This window comes from Aphelocoma coerulescens, chromosome 23 (genome assembly GCF_041296385.1).
Source record: "Aphelocoma coerulescens isolate FSJ_1873_10779 chromosome 23, UR_Acoe_1.0, whole genome shotgun sequence".
Lineage (NCBI taxonomy): Eukaryota > Metazoa > Chordata > Aves > Passeriformes > Corvidae > Aphelocoma > Aphelocoma coerulescens.
Genome location: NC_091036.1, coordinates 4092616 through 4119232, shown reverse-complemented (window position 1 = coordinate 4119232; position 26617 = coordinate 4092616). Strand labels below are relative to the sequence as shown.

Below are 26617 nucleotides of genomic sequence, written 5' to 3'. Positions count from 1 at the left end.
GGAAGCATCCCCAATAAGCATGTTGTCTCCTTGTCTGAGTGATGTGTTTGCCATACGACACTGAATTTACATCCTATCCACTGCACACAACTGCTCTGACAACTGGAAAAGGACCATATGGGGTGGGGACACACGCCAGGAACTCAGTCCCAGCAGGGATGAGTCTTTGCTGTGCCCGTGAATATGCCAGAAATGTCTGCAGGTGACAGGCCCTGCCAGAGATAAGACTATGCAGCACTGTGCCGTGCTTTCATCTTCAAAGAGCTTTAAGATGCAAAGAAATTAACGGCAGCTTGTCCTGGGCACGGCTTTTGGCTGTATGGGGGTCTGAGACACCAGGCTGGCATCACAGAGAGACTGCTGGAGCCTGTCTGCAAGCTTCAGCTGCTCTGACAAGGAATAGACAAGAGGGCAGGGACACCCCAGAGAGCACAGCTGCCTTGGGCACAGGCTCTTGGGAGGCTCCCACTGCAGCTGCCAGTTAGAATGGCTGAAGTGGCGCTTGTGCCAGTGCAGTTACCACTACTGAGACCCCACCTCGCCACACATGAGGACAGACTCCTCTGAGCCAGCCCTCCCTCTGTCAGCGCCCCCAAAATGGGCTGGGGTACACCAGCAGGGGCAGGGTCACGGTCACCCAGGGTTTGAAACACATAGCAGACAGCCCTCCACTCACTGGCATGACACCTCCAGATGCTGGAGCCAGGAGCCACGTCCCTTAGTCCCAGCAGCTGCCTGGCCTGTGCCCCTGGTCTTGATGGGACAACAGCCTGGCCTCACCACCAGAGCCTGGCTTGTCCTTGCCAGTGGCTGATTGTGGAGATTGTGGCTCCAGATATCCCTTTCATCTCATCAGAGGCTGCTGGATTTAATTCCCTGCACTTTGGTATAAAGTGAGGGTCCCATCTGGAAAGCAATTTGTGTTTCTCAGAGCAGGCAGTCAGAACATTTCCCATTAAAATGTAAATTTAGCCAAGTTTTCTGGCATCACTTTTCCTTCCTTAAGGTAAGAAGAATATGAACTTATATTATTTTTTCCATCAATATTATCTTCCCCTCAGTTTTGTGTTAAGGAAAAAAGCTGCCTGATATACACCTTTAGCAAATTAAATTTGAATTGAGTCTGACAGCACAACAGGGATCCAGATTACAGGGAGATGTCCTGGCCTAATTGGAGTCATTGCCAAGAAGTTATTTGCAGAGCATTAACCACGGAGGACACAAGTAGAGCAAACATGGTCTCTGCACGGAATGTTCATCTCGCCAGCGTTCCCAGCTGCAGGACCAGCCTGTTCCAAACACCAGTGGCACCTTGACAGTGTCTCTCAGGAACATCCTGGATGCTAAGTTTAGTTTTACTGCAATCCCAGCCATCCTCAGCCAGACACCACAGAGCCCCACTGACTGCTCTCTCTGCCAGCCCTGGGGCTCCCACGTCAGCCAGGTGTGGTGGTTCCTGCCCTGCCAGAGATCCCCACCCCACCTCCATCCCTGCTCCACCATTGATCCCTGCCCCACCACTCATCTCACCACAGCTGCAGCCACACAGCAGAGGGGAATGGATGTCTGGTAACCAGCAGAGGATTTTGGCCAAACATGCTCAGAATAATGAAACCAACTGCCCTGCTCACTGCAGGTTTTAAAAGATGATATTTCATTATTAAAACCACAATCCCCTGTGACTCACCATTTCTTTTGCTTTCAGACACCTGGAGGCAGGAAAGCGCTCTCTCCACACCTTGGGAAGCCTATCAGCGTTTGAAGGGTGTTTAGAGGGTACAGCTATACACCAAGGAAAAAAACCTGAAAATTCTCCTCTGCCCACATTGGGCAGGTAACTGCCACAAGCTTGGGAGCTTCTCGTTCCCCAGAAATCTCATCCAATCAAGCTGTGGCTGATGACAACTTGCACCTGACAGCTGCAGCCGGGCCACTCTCAGCCCCTGTAGGCAGAGTTAATGGGGAGCATCACCCCAGGCCCTGGGGAGAGTGGGCTCACCAATAAAAATTAATAGTTTCATTGCAATGGGGGATCTAATCCAGTGCTTTCCCTGTCCCGGGCACCGAAGTTCTCCCTAGGGCCGCACATGGCTTTCCTACAGGGCTGCCCCTGGAACCCAGCACGTCTTGGACTGCAATGAATGCTCTGTCCCACAGCAGCAGCAAGTGAATCAGCAGTCTCAGCCAGCATTAATTATGCAGAGAATCATTTGCTGGTAAAAAAAAAAAAAAGTTTTAATTTAATCAAAACTAAATTAATAGTTAATTTAACAATTCCACAGTGAAAAGCCCTTGACCTCTGGACCTCTTCTCCCTGCATGCAGGGACTGCAGCGGTGACATCGCATGGCATGCCAGCACTTCCCCACCTCAACCTGCATTGCCCAGAGCCCCCTCCCCAGGACTCCCTGCAGCCATCCCCAAGGCGTCAAGACCAGGGTGGGTAAACCACAGCCATTCTGAAAAGGGGAAAAAATGGAGAAGAGGTGGGTGAACACAGACTGTGTTACCTTTAAGCCCCTGAAAAATTCCAGTCCAAATAAATATTTTTTTTAAGGAACTGGAAAATAGGAAGAAGAGCAGTCAGGCAGAACATCCTCCAGAAAAGGGAGCTGAGAGCAAATCTGACTAATGTACCTGGGGTGATCTGGAAGCAGGAATGCTGTCTGAGAAAACAGACTCTCCATATGACTTCAAGGTCCCTTCTGTCATTATCATTTACACTTCTACAGACTAATTCCTTAAGCTGGTATCCTGCGGAAACTTGCCCAGCATTCTGCCAGCTCTGGAGCTGGAAGAAGGGCTGGAGGACAGTGTAAGTGGATATGCACGCACAGTGTGCAGAAGGAAACTGGGTTTTTACAACAGGCCTTTGTAGTCTGGGAGGATAAACTCAAAAGAGCATTTCACAGCAGCCTCCTTGTGTGACAGCAAAGCCACGTCTGGGAGCTGCAGGAGAAGCAGAACTGCCCCAGCCAAAGTTGGCTGTCCAGTGGATGCCCCCTCCCACGCACTGTTTCACAGCCCTCTCCTGACACAGATGGACTCACTCCTGCAGCAAAACCAAGAGCTGCAACTCAGCATACCCTGCTGCATACAGGCCTGGCCCAGACAGACATCATTTTTCCTGCCTGTAACCACAGTGAGTGAAAAACCCTCACTCTGAGCTCCCAGCATCTGGCAGGGTAGGCTCGGCTCCATCTAGAATCATCTTACCAAGCTATCTCCTAGTCAAGCCATTACAAGAAAATAAATCAGAAGAAGATTAACATAAATATTGTTTTAAAGACTTAATCAGCTGCAAATTGCAATTTTGTGTTTCCAGCTTAATTAGCCCAAGTCTGGTTTTAATTTCATTGGGAAGCAGAATGAGGGCAGTAGCAGCAGCATCACAGATCTCTGGTTGCAGTGATGGAGAAAAACCTCTCCCTGGTTAGGACTCTTGGATGCCTCAGACAGCAGCATTCCCAATAGCTCCAACAGGGCTGGAAAGGGTCAGACATCGAGCAGCTTCGCCTCCAATCCAACCCTGGCCCAGGCAGCCTGGCCTGGTGTTGCTCGTTTGAACCATTGCTCCACGAGTTTGAACTGGCTCTGCTAGTGAGGTTCTACAGATGCACTTTTGTTTGCAGGGCAAGTGCTAATTAAAATGCAAACCATGTAACTTCTGCTCTGAGTGCTCACGCCAATGTGACTTCTACAAGGGCTGCAAACACTAGGGTCACCCTGGTCTGTGAGTACGTTTATGAATGTGTTTATAGTCCCACCTACCAGATTTCCAAAGGTACCTTCCCATTCCAGAAGCTGTGTCTGATCCTCATGTCCTGGCTGGGCTGGGGTGTATTTTCACCATGTCCCAGCAGACAGGTCACTGTGTCCTGATGACTCACTATGGCTGCTGGACCCACTACCATGTCCCCCGCCCACAGCACATGGGGCTCTGCAGTCACTCGGTGTAGCAGCAGGGTCCCAGTTTGGGAAGTACCAAGGACACGTGAATAAGCAACAAATCCCGGGTTTGCTTCATGCTGGTGCATTCCAGAGGTGCTGACAGTGCCCCAACGCTGATACACAGGCTTGTCACTTCAGCTGGTGCCAAGCACATCATGCTGACAGCGCAGTGCCCCACAGACAGCCAGAAGCCAGAGGAAAGAGGGAATTTATAGCACCTGCAGCTCCTGCAAGAGAACGACAGCACTAGCCCTTTCACCCATGCCTGATGTATGGCTCATCCTCTTGATGCTGGTGGTATAAATAAAGCTGTCACTTGCAGGGACTCTGAACACCGGCAGCAGGGAATGAGCCATGAGCAGAGGCACGAGCTGAGATGGTGATACGCTTCTCCAGTTTTCTGCCCACCAAGGCTGCTCACAAAAGCCACATCAGGTTGTGGCCAAGATGAGGTGCTCCAGGCATCCCAGAGCAGATGCCAGAGCCAGTCCCATTCAGGCAAGCCTGCTCTTCCTTAAGGCTGTGGCTCACTTGGGGGAGCATCACTCCCCACCCAGCTGTAGGAAAGGAGCCCTTCCTGGCTGTGAGGGCACCAGCTCCACCTGCATGTTTCCGAGTCCCTAAGGGAAGGAGGAGGACCTGCTGCAGCAGAGCCCCCATAGCCAGAGAAGCAGGCTCCTGGAGGCCCCTCAACTGCATGGTTCAATCGGTGACCATGGCTCAGCTGCTCCATTGGCACAGGGCAGAGCCGTGTGCCTCTGCCAGCACAGAGGGCAGGGGCACAGCTGCACCTGGTTATCGACAGTGCAAGATCAGCTTGTCTGAGCAGGGAAATACAGCACTGGGAAAATAGGAAACATTTGGAAAGTGGACGGCAGGTGCAAGTGATGGATGAGCACTGGAGTAGCCCAGCAAGGATGGATGAATAGCTGATGAGCTGAGGAATGAGGCAGGGGCTGCCCACTGTGCAAATGCAACAGGGAAATTGCTCACCGTGGTGGGAGGTTACAGCAAGCCCCCAAACAGCCTTTACACACCCCCACAGGCATGGGGGCACCAGGGCAGCAGTTCTGGCTCTGCTCAGTGCCAGTGTGAACTGAGGGATGTGGAGAGTCACTGCCCAGATTTACTACCCACCAGGGCCCACAGAGGGACCCTCAGTGCCCCACTCTGCCCCCTCTACTACACCAGACCCTCTGCTCAGAGCAGTGTCCGCCAGCACTGCAGGGACAGGCAGGCAGAACAAGTGGTCCTCCGCAGGCAAAAGGAAGTGACCCCTTTGATTTCCCTCAGCGCCTCCATGCCCCAGGATACTTGACTGGGAAAGGCAGGGTAAGAGCAGAGGTGCAGAGAAGGGGAAACAGCCAGAGATCCCTCATGCTTTCACTCTACAAATGACAGTAACTCACCCTGGTGCTTTGGGAACTTTATAGCAGAAGCTCCAGACAGGCAATGCTGACTCTGGGGTCAGCTGTGTGTGTAGTACAATCCATTGGCAGTGTCTGAGATTGCTGCTTCTGAGCAGTTACAACAGAAAACTCCTCTATGGCCCTCAAGACATTGAGAAAAACCATCCCAGCACAGGCTGTGCGAGGGCTGGGTGCAGGCAGGGGAGTGGCCCTGGCACAGGCCCCACTCACGTCCCACAGGCAGCACTGGAGACCCCAGTGGAGCCATTCCACCCAGGGAAAGGATCCTGACTCCACATCCCGTGCCACCCCCTCCCTGCTTCCCAACAACTTTACTTTTCAATCAATGATAAATACCAGTGGACACTTTCATCCATTCCCTGTTTACTTCAGCTTAGCACCATTTTAGAGCAAAATCAAGAGAGAATTCTACATTTAAACAAAGGAAGATCATCACGCCAAGAGCTTATTTCATTCTCATCATTAGGAGGAAGCAGGTTGTTCTGAGCAGCTCTAGCCTAGGTTTTCTGAATACTGTGGATTTTCAGAAGCACTGACAGTTTTATCTCAGTAGTAGGTTTTGATTGCATTTAGAACAGAGAAAAGCAGCCAGAAAACACCACAGCTGTAACACCCTCAAAGCTCCAAACCCCTCTACTCCATGTTTGCTTTCCTTCCAGTGCAGATGGCATGGGATGAGCACTCAGAAGTGGGTGGGGCACACAGTTCTTCCCCACACCATCCTGACAACAGTTTAACTTTCATAATCACTGTATTCACAAAGCCTGATCAGGATAACAGAACAGACATTTGGGAACGATACAGCAGCACAAAGAGGTCAGAAAGGGTTTTCTAGTCTTTTTTTTATTTACCTTGACATAACCCATTGACCTTATTAAACAAGGCCATGATCACCCACTCCTGAGTGCACAGGCACACAGTGCCCAGCTCCACCAGCTCCCAGTCCCAAGGGTTAGGAAGATTCTGGTAGCAAGCCATACTTCTTCTTCAAGATGTCAACTGTGGGTGTTAGTGCACTGCAGGGAGAAACAGAGCCATCAGAACAAAGGGTTTGGAGCATTAAACTGCATTTTCTGGGGAAGAGTAATTGGTGAGACACAGGATTGCACTTAGAACCAAGGAGAGCCTGAACTCCAGAAACTACGGCTTCACATAGAAGCCTTGAGAAAGGGGAATTTGAGAACTCTTGAGGATTTCTGTACGTGCTCGTAATTAAGTTAACATTAATGGAAAGGTGGAACTGCTGTGGGAAGCAAAGCAAAGCAAACAAAGCAGAACAAAACAAAGCAAAGTAATGCATGACCCAACCCTATCCAAAAGCTTTGTTTCATTTAAAGCAAGGGAAAAGCCCCAGCTACACTCACCAGCCAGGCCGGATGATGGAGAATTTCCCCGACACAGATAAGTCAACCACAGTCGACCCCAAGCGACACTCTGGGCTCTGGATGTCTCCTATTGGGCCTCCATCAATGACCAAGGACAACTGAGGCCACAAGTCCTGGAATTCCTGCAAGAGAGCTGTGGGTAGCAGTCCTGACAGTGGTTTGTGAGTATCATTTAAATAAAATGAAAATATAGCAACAGAGCAACTCTTGGTTTATTGCTAAAGCTGAGTTCAACTGAGAGAGCCTGGGGCTCTGCCAAACTGCCCCAGTAACATCCCTGAGGGATGAAAGAACCTCACCAACACGGTCAGGGTGCTGCCGTGGGAGCTGATGTTGGCGCTTGTCAAAGCCAGCGGTCCCGAGCAGGCACGTGCCAGGTCTCTCATGAAGGGGTGGTTTGGAATGCGAACACCAACCAGCTGCAGGGAAAGAGAGGAGGGTTTTACACACAGCAACTGGTTTTAATTTGCATTGCCTAAAGCTCTCTTGACTTAAAACTGAAGCTCTAGAGAACTGACAGATCTACATCTGCTGAACCAGCAATAACACAAGACTTAAATCAGGCCCTAACGCTGGTTTATGCCACATCCAGGTCAGTCACAGGGAGCAGGACAACACAGGGACCACTTCTGGGGACAAGTAAGGACAAATGTTACAGCAGCAACACAAAATCAGCCTCCTGCCCCCGAAGCCCTGAGATCAATCCTGTAGCCAACACTTACTGATGTGAACGGATTCAAGTCTTTATTTAGCTCTTCTGAACGCTGTAAGACCAGGGTCACTGGTCCCGGCAGCAAGTCCCGCAGCAGCTCGTCGGGAACATTCACGTGGCAGTACCTGCAGGGCCAGAGACAGCTGGATCAGGATGTGCACACGGTGTCGGCCGGGCCACTGGACCTCAGGCAGCTCCAGCAAGGCCCTCCCATCCCTTCCGTGGGGCTCCGGGTCCGCGAGAGGAGGTGCTGCACCCCGCCGGGATCTCCGGGCAGCCCCGCGGGCTCCACGGCCCGGCCGCGCTCACCTGTAGAGCCGCTCCACGTCCCCGAGGCAGATGGCGAGCGGCTTCGCACCGTTCCGCCCCTTCAGGCTGTAGATGCTGCGCACGGCGGCCGAGTCCTGGGCCAGGCAAGCCACGCCGTACACCGTGTCCGTGGGCACCGCCACCAGCCCGCCTGCCTGCAAGGCACCGGCCGCGGCCGCCACCGCCTCCCTCCAGCCTGCGCGACACCAGGCGTCAGCGGGGCGACCGGGCACCTGCCTCCACCGGCCGGGGCCTCCACCCTCCGGTCCGGCCCACCCTAGCTCGACTGGGGGCCTCCCGCCGCCGGCCCAGCCTCCCCCCTCCGCTGGCTCCCCGCGCGCACCGTGAGGGTCGGGCCGGGCCCCGCCGCCGGGCGGCAGCAGCACCAGGCGGGCGCGACCCGGCCCCGGCCCCGGCCCCGGCCCCGCCGCTCCCTCCGCCGCCCGCGCCAGCGCCAGCGCCCTCGCCGCCCGCGCCATGCGGCGCGACTTCCGCCCGCGGCGCCGAGCGATGACGCAACATCCGGGGCGTGGAGGCTCTCTGGTTCCCATGGCGACCGGGGGCGCGCAGGAGTCGCGCGCAGGCTGGCCGGAGACGGAGCGGGAGCGGCGGGTGCGGAGCGGGAACGGGACGGCCAAGGGCCATGGGGGGTCCGGGGTACCCGCGGCGCCGGCCGTGACCGCGCTCCCCGCCGTCTCCCTGCAGGTTCTAGACGACCCGCAGAGGCTGCGGGAGCTGCTGGAGCTCCGGCAGCGGCACCTGAGGTCCCGCATCGCCGCCTGCGAGGAGCTGACGGCGGCGATGGCCGCGCTGCGGGCGGCGCTGAGTCCCGGCCCGGCGGCGAGCAGCGCGAGGCCCTGAGAAGCCCCGGGAGCGGCGGCGGGACCGAGGATGGGCCTCGCGGAAGGGACGGAGGGGCGCGATCGGTTTGGGGCTGCGGGAACGCCCGGTCGGTGCCGAGGGAACACAGGGACCGGTGACGACGGCACCGCCGGGCTCCCCCGCCGTGGCCTTGGATCTCGCTTGGTCTCGCTGCGCTCGTGCCTTATCCCATTAAATTTACACTTCAAAATAAAGTGAGAGTGGCTTGGTTTGTATCTCCCCACACCCCCGCCGTCTGCTCGGAAGGAGGAGGCACAGCCGCCCCCAGCGCCCGTGTGTTGCACAGGTTGATTCTTCCCTTGCTGCTCTGGGATCAGGACCAGCCCGAGCCGACGCTGGAGAGGCTGCAGAGGCACAAACCCTGTGTTATTCTAAGGCCCCTGCTCAACTCCTGCCGAGAGCCAGTCCTGGAGTCAGGCATGACCTGAGCACGAACCAGCTGCGGGACGAGGTTGGAGGTCTGAGGTGAGAGATGCCCCGGTTCTGGGTTTCAACTCCCACCTACACCCCCCGGCACCAGAGCGGCGAAATTGGGCCAGTGATGGGAGAGGGAGTAGGGTGAAAAGGCAAACGCCGCCTTTCAAGGTTGGAATTCCTCTTCCTTAGGGGACAGGGCAGGACGCTCACACTGCTCTGCCACAGAATACTCTCAGGAAAAACTATTATAACACAATGTTTAAATAAGCATTTAATTAGGATTCCATTAGTATTAATATTGCTTTCAATTCCAAAAAGGTTAATTTCCACTTCTTTGCAGATATTTCAAAGTACAATATTAACTTCATACAAAATGAGCAATTAAGCAAACACCATTATTTCACATTCTTCAAAAAATACAAATGCATATTTACTCTTTTGGGTTTTGGAGATGCTCTTCCTTTGGAAGTACTGTACCTGTAACTAACATCTTCACATTGCTCAATGTAAGCACATTTGTTCCCATGTTTCAGAGTTAAATAAATTCCTTTATTACCATACACACATTCTTGAGAAACTGGGGTTTAGTTCAGCCGTCTCCAAAGCCCCAGGCAGTGCAGCCCCCCCAGTCCCGACAGCTCTGCTGGAGCTGCCCCCGGTGTGGAGCCAGGCTGGGGTTTGCCAGCGCTCGGCTGGGTGAGGCAGAACAGAGCAGGGTCAGCCCGAGCAGCAGGAGGACAACAGAGTCACAAACCAGGAACACCAGCGACTGCAATACAGCACTGCAAGCACACCCTCAAGTCTGCTGGAAAAGGTCATGTGAAAAAAATCTTTAAGAAAAAGTAGAAACTGCATTTATTTGAGGAAGTGTACACTGCATAATGAACCAAATTTTGGCCAGCTTGCACACCACTGCAGCATGGTGTGGGGTTTCACCTAGTTCCAAAAACACACACACTCAGACTATGTACACTACTACATAAATATCCAGTTTAATTTGCATTTCTCAGTGCAGACACAGAATCCACCTTCTAGAACATGTGATAGATATCAAGATAAGACACAAAAAAGTTAAAAGTTCAGCCCTGTCCATGAGTATTGACTACAGGTAACATTTATAAAAATTTGACATTGCTTCCAAAATATGTTACGGAAAAAATAGTATACAATTAAAAACTCTGCAGTCAGAAATTCATGGGGTTTATTAAAGACATGCTCTTCTTTTTTGCCTTACAGTCCAAACTGACTCCAACAGTTTTGCCCAGCTAGCTGACATAACTCCTGCCAAGAACTTTTCACCCACAGATCTCAAATCATTTCACAGAGACAACACCCTGTCCTTGTTCCATGGGGAGGATCTGAGGCACGGCGAGGTTCTGTGCCTTGCCCGGTGTCTCCCAGCCAGCGGTGGAAGCGAGAACGTGACACCAGATCTCATCTCCTCTGCCCCACTGACTCGGCTGCCTCAGCTCAGGAACCAGCCCAGGAACAGCTGCTCATCTCCAATCATCTCCAAGGACAACTACCCTCAGCTCAGCTCTCCCTGCAGCTCTACACCAAGGACCTGGCTGGCTCCAGCTCTGAACCCAGTTTATCTTGGAGTAGGAGTGCTGTAAACAGTTCACAGCATTGATGCAGATCAAGGACAATGTTGTGGATGGCTACGGCCACCCCCAAGAAATAAGGCAGTAACAGGACATCAGAAACCATCTTGAAGACAATTTTCAAAGGTGCAACATGCCTGTTTGAGAGCAGCTTGTCACTTGTGTTCCCACGCGGGTGACAGAACGAGGACAGGGGAAGAAGGACACACATCAAGAGACACAGCATGTCCAACAGGGTGACAAGCAGCCCCCAGAATGTGTGAGAGAAAAGGCTGCTGAAGCACAGTGCTCTCAGAGGGTTATTTGCATAGATTGGACGTTTGCTAACAATGCATAATTTGTCTGGGGCACGGGGGAAGGGCAGCACAACACCCACCACACCTGTTCTGTCAGACAGACACACGGACCACACGGGACAAGGATCTTTAGCTACAGGTATTGCACCAAGTTAAGTGCTCATCTTTGCACACCCCTGTTAACTTTTACTCAGAGCAAAAATAAACTTTGTGAAAGTATATACAAAAGAAATTGCAGCAATTGGGTTAAAGATAAAATAACCTAAAGTGCATTTTAGATACCAGTATGAGGTTCTGCAAACTTGTCTTCCTGGGCACACTCAGCATTACACAAGTGTCCAACTCGTACTTTGTTCCATGTAATTCAGTACCAGCATTCAATCAGTGCTGATTCTCTCCCCCTGACCCCCCCTACAAACCTACAAGCACAAAAAGCAATTTCTCCAGCCTTCAGCTGCATGCCAGGTCTGCTCGCTTGGGTCCTTTACTTGGTGACCAGAGCTACCAAAGTCAGTAACTTGATCCCCTCTACATGTTTAGGCTTCTACACCCATCTAGAAACTACAAGTGACCAAGTAAACCCCCACTAGCACAAAACAAGTGACCTAGAGCAGTGCAGTTTTGCTCTCTGATAATTGAAAGGGTTCCTGCAGACTTTGTGGAGGAGGGCATGCTGTTCCCAGAGGCTCCAGCACATGAACTCTTTTCTGGGAATCCAACATCTCACCAGATCTGTAAGGGCAGAAACTCTCCCTTTAATAAACCATGTAATAGTGAGTATGCTAAATGCTGGGGCAGCAAGGAAAGGACAGGAAAATCTCTGGCCTTGCAGAATCTCAGAGCTTTGCTGCAGCTACCCTTTGATCTCCTCCCATCCCAGCATGGCACAGACTGCCCTGGAGCAGAGTCTGATCACGCAGCACTGGAGTTGATGCAAATGTGAAAACATCTCAGACACACACAACACAAACACTCTGGAAAGCAGATGGATGATAAACAACAAAAGTACACACCTGTAAAACACAGTGGATGCACAGCCCATGCGCTCACAGAATCACACACTCCTGCCTCAGTACAAGCTCTTACCAGTTCCACCTGAATTGCAGCCTGCCTGATGCACATATAAGGGGGCAATGGCAAACCCAGTGCACCAAAGAATCAACAGGACATAGTGCTTTTCCTGGAACACATTAAACAAACCCAGTAGCTGGGAAGAGAAACAGCAGATCGACCCTGGACACTGCTGCCCATCACCACAGCTCCACATTGAGCCTCCCAGTTCAGAGACTTTGGTAGTTTCTTCTACTCATTTCAGTCACAAAAAAATTTCTGAAGATGCTCTCTGGTCCAACCAGAAGCATGTTTTAGGTTGACTGAGTCATAAGTAGCAAAAGTTAAAAAAGCCTCCCTGAAGGCTGTGAAGGCTCAGAAGCAGTTGCTAAATTGCCCAGCTGTCACAGTGCAGGCCACATCTGGGACCCTTGTCCCCCATAAGAGGTAACCCCACAACTCCAGGGGAATCTTCACACTCCTGCATCAGCAGCCTCCCACAGGCACACATCCACACCCACTCACACTCAAACACCACAGCTGCACTTTGCCAAAGAAAATGCCCGAGGCCACAGTGAGAGGCACCAGAGGGACCTCCAAGCACCTCCAGGCAGTGCTCAATCCTCTCCCAAATGGAGCTCTAAGCAGAATAGCTGGCAGGAGACTCCTCTGTGAGGACAGTCCTAGCCATGGAGGCTTGGGACTATTTTGTTTGTGTTTGAAGCAGTTCTTGCTGCCATGCAACCCAACTGCAGCACAAAATGAAGCTGTAGGAGAAAAGCAAAGGGGCCACCACCTTGCTGCCCTCCAGGGATTGCCATTACAGGAACAAAACAAGAAATGCTTTGTTAACCTGTTTTGTGGATACCAAACCCTGTTGCTGCAGGACTCGCAGCCCTGCTATACAACAGCCCTGCACAGCCCTGCCACACACCCAGAGGAAACAACACCAGCATGCGTGCTGCCCTCAAGTTCATCCCTGCAACTGTCAACACCGAGCTCTCTGCCCTGGCACAAACATATGGCGTGTCCCAGGCACAGAGCATTCCTGGCACAACCATCTGCCCTCACGGGACACTGTTTTTCCCTTCTGCACTTGACTGAAAGCAAGCTGTCCAAGAAGGGAAGACCAGTTCCCTTCAGTCCCTTTCCATCCATGCCTGGACAGCGCATTCTCAAGGGAACAACATGAGAGGTCGCTGAAGCCAGTCTCAGTGTTGGTCAGGCTACACTGAGCATGTCACAGGAGGGTTAAACACCTGCTGATCAACAGGCAGCACTCACAGGGTTCTCCCCTCCTCGGAGGTACAGACAACAGCTCTGATCAAACACAAAAAGTGAAAAGACCTCTATCCACTACAGTTTGCATTTCTAAACTGAGTGCAGGGACACTCCCTACTAATTGGCTTTAGTCATTATCTTTGTATCTCACTAATGACAACACTGTAAACTGAATAAAGACTATTTAATATTCTTTCCTTTAACACAAGAAGACTGACAGCCAAAGCCAGAAAAATGGATAAAAACTATAAAATTACATCTTTCAAAATAATGCAGCATAAATAAACCATTTAGAATGAGACTGCATTTATTGCAACATTACAGGCTTTTTGGTGGAAGAGGGGGGTTTGGATTTGATTTACCCTGAGTAGGTTAGAATATAGACTCTCAGTTTGATATGAAAAACTACTCTGTTGCGTAACATCTTTTAGTCAAGAAATAGCCCCGTGCACAAAAAGCTGGCATTGCAGTAGGCTGGAGGCAGAGTCAGGCAGAAATTATATAGCTCACAGGAAAAAAAAGAAGCATGTATGGACAACTGAAGGACAGACTCACTGAATTCAAATTCAAATTCTGAATTTATGTTGAATCTTTCTGAAAATTTTTCTAAGAGTTGTTCTTCACAAAAGATGAGAGTAACCAGCAAAGGCACCATGCTCCCAATTCAACAGTCCCAGGGTTAGGATGATGACTTGTTGCTGAACAGAGCCTAAGAAATCGAAAGAGCAGCAGGCACCAACCTGACCACACCTGGGACTCACTGTACCCTTCGGAGAGGCCAAGAAAACAGATTCTGGAGCCAGAGCCAGCAGCGGCTCCGACTGCGCTTCCATGTTGTGACACAATGTCTGCAACACACTTGAGTCCTAGTGGAATTAAATGAACAGATCTATCAGGGGCACAAGGTACTTGTGCCCTGCTGAAATAAACCCCCCGCAAAGCTCCTGGAGGCTTTAGTAAGAGCATTAGTATACAGCAAAACCAGGCACAGTGCTCACCACATGCTCCTCATCAGGTATGTGACAATCGCATCCAAATCACACTGCAGATAAATCCTCTCCTACAGCTATGCCATTTCCTTCCCCTGCAGCCTCCTTTTCTGGGCTCCCCTTTAGTGCATGGTTAGTACAGACATGACAGACAGGAGAAAATCAGAGACCCAAGAAGTTGTAACGAAGACCCACTTGCTGCCAGTACCTTAATCCCAAACATAAGTGATGTGCAATTGGAGACAAAGTAACCCCCCTTTTGCTTTTAAAAATCTTTTTGCACACAAGTAACCTTAATTTCTGTGTTCACATATGACAAGCAAAAGTGACAGACAGTGCAGCCAAAACAGTTCATATATAACTTAGCTATTTCTTTTTTTTTTTTTACCTTTTCTTTTTTTAGATAGAATCTCAAAGGTGGATGTACCTGGGACGTGACTAAGATGACATCTGTGAAGCAGAAATAAGCCACAAAATTTCCAAAAAGGAAGGAATAAGAATCGATCCTTCAGTTTCTGCTTCTAAGGAGAAGGTTTTATACCCTCCAGGTGCAAAGGAAAATCTGGAACATCTTCACTTAGAGAAGCTGCTATTCAAACCAATTTCTTCCTCACCCTGCAGTAGTGCTTCGATTGGAATTATATTAGATGGGGTTTCAGGGCTTTGGAGGGACAGGAAGTCCGATACATCCATGGCACTTAATGTTTCAGTCTGGGAGTCTGAAGGGTTAACTATCTGACTGCTCTGCCCACAAGAAGGAGGAGCAGAGGAGGAAGGAAAGGTCTGAGGCTGCAGCTGGGGAGCTGGCTGCTCCAAAGCTTTTGAATCAGGTGAAGAACATTCCTTCTTAACGGTGGTGGTGGCTTTGTCCTTGGCAGAGTCTCGGCAGGCACACTGGCACTGGCAGGCCTCCTCCTGCTTTATAATAATAACAGGAACGCTGAGACCAATCTGCTGAACAGGGTTTCCTGAAGGTGAAAGAAAAACAAAACACAATGGAGCTACATAATTTCACAGCAGGGAGAGAGAAATTAGCCTTGTAAATTAGTTCAGTGTCATGCTTACCTGTGCTACCAGCTACTGGTAATGCAGTGGTAAAAAACACCTTTTCTACTACTTTTGGAACTTGTGGCTTTAAAGAAAAAAACAAACAAGAAAAAAGTGTGAATTGACTCCAATCAAATTTCTATTGCTCAAATTCTAAACAGCTATACACATATTCCAAAAAGACACACAGGAAAACTGGGCTCAAAGTATTGTTTCAGTGGTCCTAGAGATTGGGCATAATATCCCCTGCATTATTTGTTGGCTAACTCAGCTTGTGGGTTTTGACAATTCAATGACTGAATTCTTAAACACTGCTGTGTGTGGTCCCACTGCCTGTACCTGCAGCCACTCACTCGTGTCCACCTGCAGTTGAGAGCCTAAAGTGGCACCAATATTGTCAAAGAGAAAACTCCTGAAGCTTCAGCTATCTAGATTCAATGGAAAACCACAAACATTCTCTTTTCAAAAAAACTCTTTTCAGTATCAGTCTAAATTAGGCAGAGACAAAGATTACAAAATGCCTAAACACAACCTTTACAAGTCTTTTGCGCTTCTATGCATTAAAAGTAATAGATTAAGGCCCACGTATATCCTCAGGCCTGGTGTGGACCTTTCCTGGATAAACACGCTGATACCTGCTGGCAGAAGTCCACCACTGGGGGAAAGAAGAAAGCAACATCTTTCTGCACCCTGGATTTCTCTGTGCTGTATTTACTTCCCTGTCTGTTCCAGGGGCTGCATTGGTGACATGTATACACATTAACATGACAAGCATTATACCACACTACATCCTGGGGTTTATCTTACAGGTTCAACTCCCTCCCTTTTCAAAAACAAGGGCTTTAGGAGGAATGGTTCAAGCTGTTCCAAAGCCTGTACTGGGTGTACTGACCATTTGTTCTTGGCTTTGTGGGGAGCCAGTGGCACCATTTAAGATCCATTGTAAGTTCTGCTCTCCCATGACAATGCTGGACTGCAGAATGGCGGTGCTCGGAGAAGGAGTAATGGTTATAGTGGGGTTACTGGTCAAAACAGGGTTTGCACCAACAGGCACAGTCTGAACTACAGCTGGCAGGGGATCAGCGGCACTCGGGGCTGTCGGGGCAGGAGCCCCAGCAACCACTGACAGTCCCTGTACAATGGGCTGCGGTGGCGGCTGGGTGTGCTGCAGGAAGTCTTGGTGACTGGCTGCAAATGGTGTGCTGCGAGGAACAGGCACTTCTGGGGATTGTAAAACAGTTGCAGGATTCCCAAACGCAGCTGGCTGTGAGCTGGGTGCTATGGAAGAGGGAGCAGCAGGTGCTGCTGAGGCTTGCAGTGCTGCCTGCGTGGGCTCAGGGAGGCCAAGCTGCAGGACCAGGGGGAGGGACAATGAGGTTGCGTCTCCTGCTGGGGGCGGGACTGCAGCAACCGAGTCCGTGTCGCCATTAAACCCTTCAATCAAGGCAGCTGCTGAAAAAGAAACAGAAAAAATGTATCAGTTCTCATTAGGTCTGAATAAACTGCTTTTTCAATGAACTTATCAGCTAGCTGATGGATTTTTGCCAAGTAAAGCATTACCACATTCCTAACTTCAGACTAGTGCTCAAAAACAACCCTAGGCAGTGAAATCTAAAAGTAGCTGCAAATTCAGGAAGTTGGTAACACTGGGCTCTACAGTGAGCCTGATCAGCCTCATCAGCTCTCTCTAATAAGCCTTTTATCAGCCAGGTTGTGCAGCAACTTCAAGAGAGAACCTTGAAAACAGGATGATGTGGACTGCTTGAGAGCTCCAATGGCAGTACTGCAGGACAGTGTGCTGCATCACCTCCCCTCTCACTGAGTGTCACATGGTCTGTGCACACCATGCATCCCAACATCAATGAATTTCAACACTGAAGTTAAAGTTCTTTTTGCTTCTTAGGAGTTACGTTGGGCATTAAGCTTCAGTCTGAAATGCTGAACTCAGTACATGCATGCAGAGCTGTCACAAAGTTGTGTTTAAAAGCAGTGCAGATACAACTGGTACCTGTCTGCTGAGAGTCATCCTGATTTGCAGTGTGGTCTGGGCTCTGAAACATAGACTCAAAGATGCTTGCTGGTGAGATTGTGCTGAGGTCCTGTCCATGTGTCTGACAAACAGAAAACAAAGAGGAAGACATCAGACAGTGCTGTATCTCAGGTATCAAACTGCACAAACCCCAGTCAAGCAACATGTGCATGTCAGAAACCTCCTCCAGTGAACCAGCCACCTTCAGGAATGGCAACATATATTACTTATATGCTTAGTTTTATTACCGGTAATCAAATTTACCAACATAATGAGCAAATCCCTACAAAAATAAGTAACTTCTTCAAAAGTAAAATATATTCCTCTGCATCCATACCTTGTTTAACTCTTATTTCTTGCAGTACTCAGTCAGAAACAGAAACAGACATTAATTGGATGCTTGCAGAACTTTTTGTGGAGCAGAAAAAAGGAGCTCCATATAGACTGTATCCTGGACTATGCAATTCTAGTCACCCACACTGCTCAAAGAGCAGAGTATATACAAAAGCTGCGCCCTGCTCCCGGCACCACGGTACAAAGAACAACACAGTCTCCTCAGCATCTAATTTTCCTCTATGTAAAATTTAAGCTCAGTCAACACTTATCAAGAAGCAACAACGTTGTTATTGTAAAATCAGATGCAGAGCCTTCAACAGCAGGTTGAACTAAGCACTGCACATTTTGGAGGACAAAATCAAAACTCCAATGAGGATGAAGCAATTCCAGGACAGTAACTCACTGGATTAGAGTTCTCCCGCAATTCTGAATCTGTTGACATGAGGCTTAAATCACTGAGACAAAGTGAGTGACTTGTATCCTGTAAAAAAGAAAAACGATTTGAATTATATATTAAAAGAATAATGTCATAAATGTTTTAAATGACCTTTTAGAGTCCACACTCTGCTTATATGGGACCCAGGTCTCAGTTCTAAAATCAAAGGAGCAAGATTTTTAAGCAAAGGATATTTAGTAGCTATCAAGGATTCTTAACATCTCTGTCAAAGTACTTCCACAAAGTCATATAACCCAGAATTTTAAATTAGCATAGGAACAAATCAACTTTTAGAAAATTTAAGAATTAAACCTTCACAGTTAGTGTTTTTAGTTAGTATCTATTTTACTTCACGTTTATCCCACAGTACTGATTCCAACTGAAGCACACACAAGGAAAGCAGCCTGATGGATACAACTGCCCACATGCACACGTGGCAAAGTGAGCACTTACAACTCCCTTTGAAAATCCCAGTCTTAAATGTTACACCTTAAGAACAAGCTGCAAACCAAATGATTTCTTCCCCAAGGTATGGTTTATATCTATTCAACACAGAAGCATTAGGCAGAAGTGCTACTAACCTCAGACACATTGTTACTGGGAAGTGCATTATAGGTATGTCCCTTCTCATGACCTTTCATGTGACTCTTGAGACTGTACTGGGTACTGAAAGTCTTCTCACAACCATTGCTGGGACAGAAGAAGGGTTTCTCCCCTAGAGGCAGCACAAAACACATTTAACAGACTTAAAAACATACTATCAGACACACACTTTTAAAGCACATGGGAGACCAGTATTTCATACAAACAAGATGTTTAATGCCCCTTCATGCATTCACTATTCCTGGGAGTCCCGCAGGTGAATGCTTCCATTTCACCATGGGAACTGACACACAACACAATATTTCATTGTTATGCATATTACTGATACATTTGTGAAAACACATTCATTGAATTCAAGACCTGTCAAGCATAAATATAACTGCGTAAATGGAAAATGTGGACTGGCTTGATGTAGGTGCAGGAGTTTGCACTTGGCCTTTTTAAACTCATGAGGCTCACAGGGGCACACTCCTGCAGCCTGCAAAGGTCTCTCTGGATGCCATCCCCTCCCTCACATGTGTTGCCTGAGCCACTCAGCTTGGTGTCACTCCCATATCACATGTAACTAAGTTCATATTAGGATTCTGAGAGTTAGTATAAACTACATAAGCTCAATTAAAGAAAATTTTGAAAAAAACCCATAGAACTTACCAGTATGTGTTCTAACATGTGTTTTGAGGTGGTGGCTTGCAGCAAAAGCCTTCCCACAGCCATCATGCTCACACCTGAATGAGGCATCACAGGAGAGTCAGCATCAGCCCCCTTCGATGCATTAGCTACAACCTTAGATCATGCTTTGCAATAGTCCCAGGACTCTAAAAAGCACGCCCAAAGCTAAGCTCTGTTAGCAACCAGATATCTCCCAGAAGCTGCTGTGCATGCTACACAGATCGCAGCAGGGCTCTGAGTAAGACTTTAAAATCCAAGTACGAAGGCAGTATTAGGAGGAGTCTCCTTAATGGAATACACATTGCATCCCAGCAGAGAGCAGCAATGTGTTTTAAAAGATGCTCATCGTGGCACAGGTTTACGTTTTAAAAAATACCTTGACTGTTCTTGTCTTTTAGGACAATCACTGCACCCTCTGTTAAAGGCTGCTGTGGGAGCTCAAGAACAAACATGCTCCAACGCCAGCCAGCCACGTTCACTTATTTCTCAGAACACCATTCCATTCAGAGCAATAACAGCTGCTTTTTGGCACAGGTGCCTCATTACCTGAGCCACAGAAGCCAGAACTGCCACCCAGCAACTCACCGAAATGGCTTTTCTCCTGTGTGTGTTCGAATGTGCTTCCTCAGGTCGCTGTGCGTTGTGAAGTATTTGCTGCAGCCTTCTGATTCACAGTTAAATGTTTTCCCTGTGTGAAGCCTTTGATGTGCTTTCAACCTAAAAAACATGCCAAAAAAATCCCTCTTAGAACTGGCAGGGTAAGAAAGCCCTGGCCTGAGGCAAGCAAGCCATTCTTTCAAATGTGCAGGACAGGATCAAAGGCTTAACATATCCTGAGCAGAAGGTAATGAGCTCATGAAACTGCTGTCAGTTCCAAAGTCCTCCAACAAGTCTGAGAGACGCTTGTGTTTATTCACCACCTTCAATGCTATTGGAATATTAAGAAGTTAAGCATGTCACCACAGTTCTGTCATCCTACCCTGTGGACAGCATTGCCACACTTGAGGGGTGTACACGGAAGAAGCAAAACAATTGTATTCAAACACAAACACAAAGCAGATGCAACTTGCAGAACAGCAACAGCCATACCTACAAGAAAACTCGCCAGAGCCGCCCCACGTATACAGTGGTGAACACCTTCTCACCTGTACAGTGTATTGAACGCCTTCTCACAGCCCTGCACGTCGCACTCAAATGGTTTCTCCTTGGTGTGCACCCGCACATGGATTTTGAGGCTGTAGGAGGTGAGGAAGGCCTTGCCACAGCCCTCCTGGTTGCAGACAAAGGTGTACTCCCCACGGTGGGTTTTCTGGTGCGTGCGCAGGTTGCCAGCGGTGCTGTAAGTGCGGGGACAGCCCTCGAAGGTGCACTGGTAGCGCTTAACCTAAGGGACAAAATGCTGCCTGCTTAATAACTTTTAATCATTTCTAGAATCCAGACTGGGTAGAACTGCAGTCAGACATCAAAGACAATGCAACAGATTTTGACCCCAAAGCCCCCCAAAAAATTTACTGCTGCTTAATTCTCTGACAACAACATTTCTGCTGCACTCTGCAAGGAAGGAGTGGCACATGGGGAAGCAGTTGGCCTTGCAGAACAGGAGTCTAACAGAAGGGGAAAAAGGAAAAACATAATCCAAAATTTTTCTAGCTAAAAATCTGATAGAACAGTTGGAAAGAACATTGAGGAGCCATCAAACTGATGCTTTGAGAGGCCTCCTAAAAACAGAGACTAGACAGAAGTAAGAGAATAAAGGCAGGAATCTATTTGAAAAGCCTTCAAAGGTACCCCTGGGAGCCAGAGGCCGCTGCCAAGATGGACCCCAAGGTGGACAGCAGGGCACGAGTTCTTCACACTTTTATAGGTTTGGTTCATTTGCATAGCAGGGTTAATTCTCCAATTAAAGCTTAGTTAATGAGGTAATTCCCCTCAGCTTTCCCCCCTTTAGAAGCTTTTGGTTTATACTTTTAGGGCCTAGGACGGTCTGGGTGTCCCTGGAGAGCAGGCCCGGAGAGGCTTTGTTATGTCTGCCCAGCACAGAGAGCAGAAGTGAACAGGCCACAAGAAACTTCAGTTACACACTGGGCAGTGCAGGATTTGGAAAATAGAAAAGTTAAAACCTAAGGCATCAAAACCTGTCCACTACCCACATGTGTAGCACCTGCACTACAGTCCAATGCTTCTAGCAGAGCTACTTATTTGTGGAGCAGGGAGACAAAGGAAAATGCAGCCACAACGCTCAAACTCACTGCCCTGTGTGCTGAATTCCCATCAACACCTTGAGCGAAATAGTTTTTACCATCTCCCATGGTCTAACCACCAGTCCATTCATTACTTCACTTTATCCCAAAGCAACCTTCATTGAGCCTTGTTCTTTCCTTCTGTGGTTACTGAAACAGCCAGTGCCTGAAGTGCAATGGATCACATCAGGTTACATGGACACCCAAATACAGGTGTCACAGATTTCTCAGTAAGCCGTCGAGATCCCTAGGACAATTTCACACGGAACTAGATTTGGTACCTTCCCCACTTCTGCAACAGGCACAAGGGACCGTTTAGAAGCTTCCAGTGTGCAAGTGGTAACACCTAATGAAATCTCATCCTCTCTCGTAAAGCACAAGGAATACACCACCTAATCTGCCTGAATAAAGTTATCCTCCACCATTAACTACCAAACTGATGACTTTCATTTGACTGTCACAGTTCAGAAACCTCAACACCTAAAGGTGATTGAAGAGCCCAAGAGAGAACTTGGCAAGTCACACCAGCTATAAATCAGGTTCTAGACAGTTCTCCATAACAAAAGAGAAATAGTTTCTTGGTTACTTCCAACCTGCTTTGCAGGGGAAAAAGCTGCCAGCAGGACCCCTTTAAAAAAATTCTATAAAGTTGAGTGATCTTTTGTGTATCTCAATCCATGGTCTCTTGTTGCTCCCACAACAGGCTAGCATTCACCTTCGCCTGGCCTCAATAAAACCTTCCTATTTGGAGAATGTTAAAGCATGTGAGACATACAAGAAACCTTTACACAGAGCACAGAAATACCATAATGTGCTGGGTTTGGCTGTGGTAGAGTTCATCTTCACACATATGGGGCATGTTCTGGATTTGTGCTCAACACAGCGCTGATGATACAGAGACGGATTTTTTTAGTGCTCCTCATTCTGCCCCACCGGCAAGGGGCTAAGGGTACACAGGGAGTGGGGAGGAGACACGGCTGGGACAGCTGACCCTGACAGATCCAGGGATATCCCAGACCATGTGATGTCATGTTCAGTATAGAGAGCTGGGGAAGGATGAGGAAGGGGAAACATTTTGTGTTCCCCAGTCTCTGTTAGGCCTGCTGGAGCCCAGCTGTCCTGGGCATGGCTGAGCTTCTGCCTACCAGGGGAAGCAGGGAATTCATCCCCTCACATTTTCAACTAGTCACTCAGCATTCTCAGAGAAGGAAACAGTAATTTCACTCTAAAGCAATTTCCCCTTAATTTACAGTTTAAATCAGGCAGAAGTTACCACTAAATGCCCAAGAACTACAGCATGGTTACAATGCAGTTAGGAAGTTTGGTTGTGCTGAGCCAGCCACAACATGGGAGCACAGACCAGTAACACACCAACATCAGAAAGCACATTTTATTACATGAGGAGGGTACCTCATCCTCCCCTGGGATCACCAGGTCCAGTACAATTCACGTATCAGTGCTGAAGTAAATGTTCCCTGTTACAGCTTCAAGGCAGTTGGAAATTAACACTTTACAGAACATTCTCCCCAATAATTCCCATGGTACACAAGGGATCTGACACAGGCAGGAACTACCTGAAAATGAAGGGAGGGTTCTGTAAAGCTTTCTAGGTGTTTACATGTAGGTCTAGAAGAAAAAGGACACTATTGATTACAGATTAAGCTGTTTGGTTCCCAGCTGTCACTGCCCATGTGTAAGGGAGGGTGGCAGTAGCAACATCAGTTTAATGGCCTGAACTCTAACAATCGTCTTGCAGTGCTCTGTTCCCTCTAAAGACCAAATAAAGGTCAAATCTTTATTTCATAAATCCTTCTGAGCACACCACAGACAGCAGCAATAACACCACCACATTTTGAGCAAAACAAATCTTTCTGTGAAGCATCACAGCATTTAATTCCCTTTTCACATCAGCACACCAACACACTGCACACTGCTTATACACACAAACAGCACTGCTTATATACACAAAACCATCAGAGACTGATTTGAAAGCCTCACAGGTACAGCAGCAAGAGCTCCAGGCTGCCACAGCACCCAAGCACAACAGAAAACAAACAAGGCAGCAGACGCCAAGCCCCGGACAGGCAGGACAGGGCCCAGGTGCTTCGAGACTGTGGCTTTTGGCCAGGGACAGTGAGCTGCTGCCTCTGCCAGGGGGACGCTGGAAGAGCTGTAATCCAGCACTTACCTCAGAAATGGGAACTCATTGTGCAATAGCCAACAGGGCTGGAGGAAGCGGAGCCTCACACCCTGGTTCAAAGTCTAGAGTAACTGCTCCGTTTGCCTTTAACTCCTCCTGAGCTTACAATATTCCCCCTAAATGGCTAATTTTTCTGTGTCATCACTGAACAAAGAATAACTGAATTTGAAATACTGTAAGCATGTTTGTTCTTACCAACACAATTACAGTAAGAGACATATAATAGAACAAAAAAAAGCCAAATGTAACTAAAGTGTAAAACCCCCTTTTTAGCTTCATAAATGCCTTAAGACTGACTTGAAAATTTAAGACTTTAAAACGGTTATCTCAAGTGTTAAAACTGCTGCAGATATTTTGGAATTACCAAAGAACGGAGCAGCTGATTTTCAGAGATAAGCCAGATGTTTGGGAGCTTTAGAACTTTCCTTTCCCCACCTCCAGACAACTTATCAGACCTTTGAAACAGCAGGCAAAAAGGCATTTCACAAGATAGAAGTTTCACACGTGCTCAGGTCTCAGTGCCACTGCTTTCCCATTATGGTATCACTGCCCTCTACTCTGGGAAATTAATTCCGGAAATGGAAAATAAATTCACGTTAAAGGATTTCATTAGGAAATTCCACGTCTTACAAGCCTTCTCTAAAAAGCAAGGGTGAAAAAATAAAAGCGCCCTTTCCAGTTTAATTGCACGTGCAGCCATTGACCCTGTTTAGCTCCCTGCTCTGGGAGCGGCTCAGGGTCCCACAAAGAAGAGAGAAAGTACATACATGACTGACAGAAAAAGTGAATTACCTCAGCAGGTACAAACTGCAGCAGCTGCTAACGTGAGTAACTGACAAAAGGAGACTCAAACAGACTCACTGAACACACCTTAGTCCAGAAGTTGCTGACAGCCCGCTCCCCCCACCCAGCCATGATGGTGACAGTTCTCTGCCGAGGGACAGGATTCAGTGTCACAGCCAGGGCTCAGGGCTGCAGCGTTCTCCCTCTCAGTTACACAAGCAGGTGATGCTGACACTGGTGCAGACACTTGGACTCATCACCCCTCACATAACTCAGGAGGGCCAAAAAAGGAGCACTAAGCTGCCCCTGAGCTGGTGTTACTTCCCTTTGCTCTTACACCCAAGAAGAAGAGTCCCAGGACAAGCCCTCACCACCGTGTGCCCAGATAGAATTCACCAGGGAAACAGAATTAAGAGCAAACTCTTTAATTTTAACCATACAGGCTGACCTGAGCTTTCAGAAGACATCAAAAAGCAGCTTAAAGCTTCCCTCTTCTCTCACATTTTCTCTGTGACACAATAAAACTACAAGTAATTTAAAGTTTGGCATCTCACATTTGGTACTCCAGCTCCCAGCAGTGGCCTGGACTTTAACTGTGACCTGAATGTGCTTTTCTTGAGAATGTGGCCAATCCCAGAGTTAACAGCTCAGGTTGTTTCAGCTACCTCTGAACTCACAAAGTAATGACCCAACCAGAAGAAAACCAAAAGATCACTAAAATTACACACATCACTGCCACAAACATGTGGTAGTGCCACACCCTCCTGCCATCCAGTGCCACAAAGTGCCTTCTGGCAGGTTCCTAGGGCAGCAGGTGGTGTCAGAGGGAAAAGGGATGGCCCTGGCAGCTCTGCTGGGACATGGTTCTCCCCAACACACAGCGAAGCTGGAGGTGAGGAGAGCAGATTTAGTGGAGGGCAATTCACTACGTTACACAAAACCCCTGGAAAACAAGCAAAACTACTGCACATCTCCTGAAAAACAGCCTTGGCAGAGCACATTTTCAATGCCTTTAAGGTGAGAAGAGTGCATAAAACCCACAACCACGTTTAGCTACTCACTTCCTTACGCTTGGTTTCTGGGCACTCAGACTGCAAAGTGAGCGTTGCTCCTTCGATGTTTCTTGGCATGGGAGTTGAACCAGGATTTATTGTTAGATGAATCTGATCTGGAGAAATAATATGTTGCACATAACCCTGTGACATTCCTTCATGATCTGCTATTAAATGAAATCCTTCTTCATGACCCTCTGGTAAAAAAGGCAAGTGATCCCCACACTGTCCTTCATCCTCCTCATCTTCCAGCACACTGTGGTCCTGCTCTATGAGCACAGTTGTCCTGTCATAGACCGTCCCGGACGAGGAGGACACCAGCCCGTTTTTGTCAGCAAACCTCATCATATTGTCATCTTGGGCTAAGTCGTCTTCCTCCACTTCATAGTAGATGGCGTTGCCCTCGGGGCTGTTCTCGCCCATGGCTCCGCGCCTCTCACCGCGCTACCGGGAGCTCCGGCCGGAACGGCTCATCTGCAACACAAGGACGGGCGGGGGGGTCAGGCGGCTCGGCCGGGCCCGGGCCCCGCTCCACTCACAGGCACAGCCCCAGGGCGGCCGGTGGCGGCGGGGCCGGGCCGGGCCGAGCGCCGCGGTCCCGCCCCGAGCGCGGCACTACCCCCGCCCGGCCCGGTGGAGAGCCACTACTGGTGGCTGCACGAGCCTCACTGGTCCGATATGGCCTGGCCTGGCCTAGCCTGGTCTGGTCCTGCTCGGCTCGGCTCGGCCCGTCCTTCCTCTGTCCCTCTCGCCCCCCTCCCCCCCCCCCGCTCACCGGCTGCCGGCGGCAGCTCCTTCCCCGCCCCAGCGGCACCATGATCGCCGCGACCCACTTCCGCTTCCGGCCGCGCGCGGCCCGCCGGGAGCACCGCGCCCGCCGCGGGAGCTCACGGGAGGCGGCGGAGCACAGCGCCCCC

General features: G+C 49.1%; 2 protein-coding genes and 1 long non-coding RNA gene across 6 annotated transcripts; 1 reads left to right on the top strand and 2 right to left on the bottom strand.

Annotated features, from left to right (window-relative positions):
• Positions 1-5713: 5713 nt before the first annotated feature.
• On the bottom strand, positions 5714-8265 carry YRDC (yrdC N6-threonylcarbamoyltransferase domain containing). 2 transcript variants are annotated; one of them, XM_069035920.1, is made up of 6 exons: positions 8130-8265; positions 7787-7982; positions 7488-7602; positions 7065-7184; positions 6745-6887; positions 5715-6396 (listed from the first exon to the last, which is right to left on the bottom strand). In XM_069035920.1, the coding sequence occupies exons 1-6, from the start codon at positions 8263-8265 to the stop codon at positions 6333-6335; spliced, it is 774 nt and encodes a 257-aa protein (XP_068892021.1). In that variant the 3' UTR covers positions 5715-6332. The 2 variants fall into 2 exon arrangements, with proteins under 2 accessions (XP_068892020.1, XP_068892021.1); XM_069035919.1 differs by having other exon boundaries at positions 5714-6396; positions 7787-8265.
• A 41-nt stretch (positions 8266-8306) lies between these two features.
• Positions 8307-8862, top strand: LOC138121992 (uncharacterized). Its single transcript, XR_011156315.1, has 2 exons — positions 8307-8398; positions 8492-8862. It is a non-coding gene; the product is annotated as an uncharacterized lncRNA (long non-coding RNA).
• Positions 8863-9343: 481 nt separating this feature from the next.
• MTF1 (metal regulatory transcription factor 1) lies at positions 9344-26582 on the bottom strand. 3 transcript variants are annotated; one of them, XM_068994430.1, is made up of 11 exons: positions 26476-26582; positions 25710-26174; positions 20571-20809; positions 20011-20142; positions 19408-19481; positions 18735-18868; positions 18121-18198; positions 17361-17463; positions 16245-16804; positions 15371-15437; positions 9344-15273 (listed from the first exon to the last, which is right to left on the bottom strand). In XM_068994430.1, the coding sequence occupies exons 2-11, from the start codon at positions 26121-26123 to the stop codon at positions 14879-14881; spliced, it is 2196 nt and encodes a 731-aa protein (XP_068850531.1). In that variant the 5' UTR covers positions 26124-26174; positions 26476-26582; the 3' UTR covers positions 9344-14878. The 3 variants fall into 3 exon arrangements, with proteins under 3 accessions (XP_068850531.1, XP_068850532.1, XP_068850533.1); XM_068994431.1 differs by having other exon boundaries at positions 16245-16801; XM_068994432.1 differs by lacking the exon at positions 26476-26582 and having other exon boundaries at positions 25710-25816; positions 26041-26119.
• Positions 26583-26617: the final 35 nt, after the last annotated feature.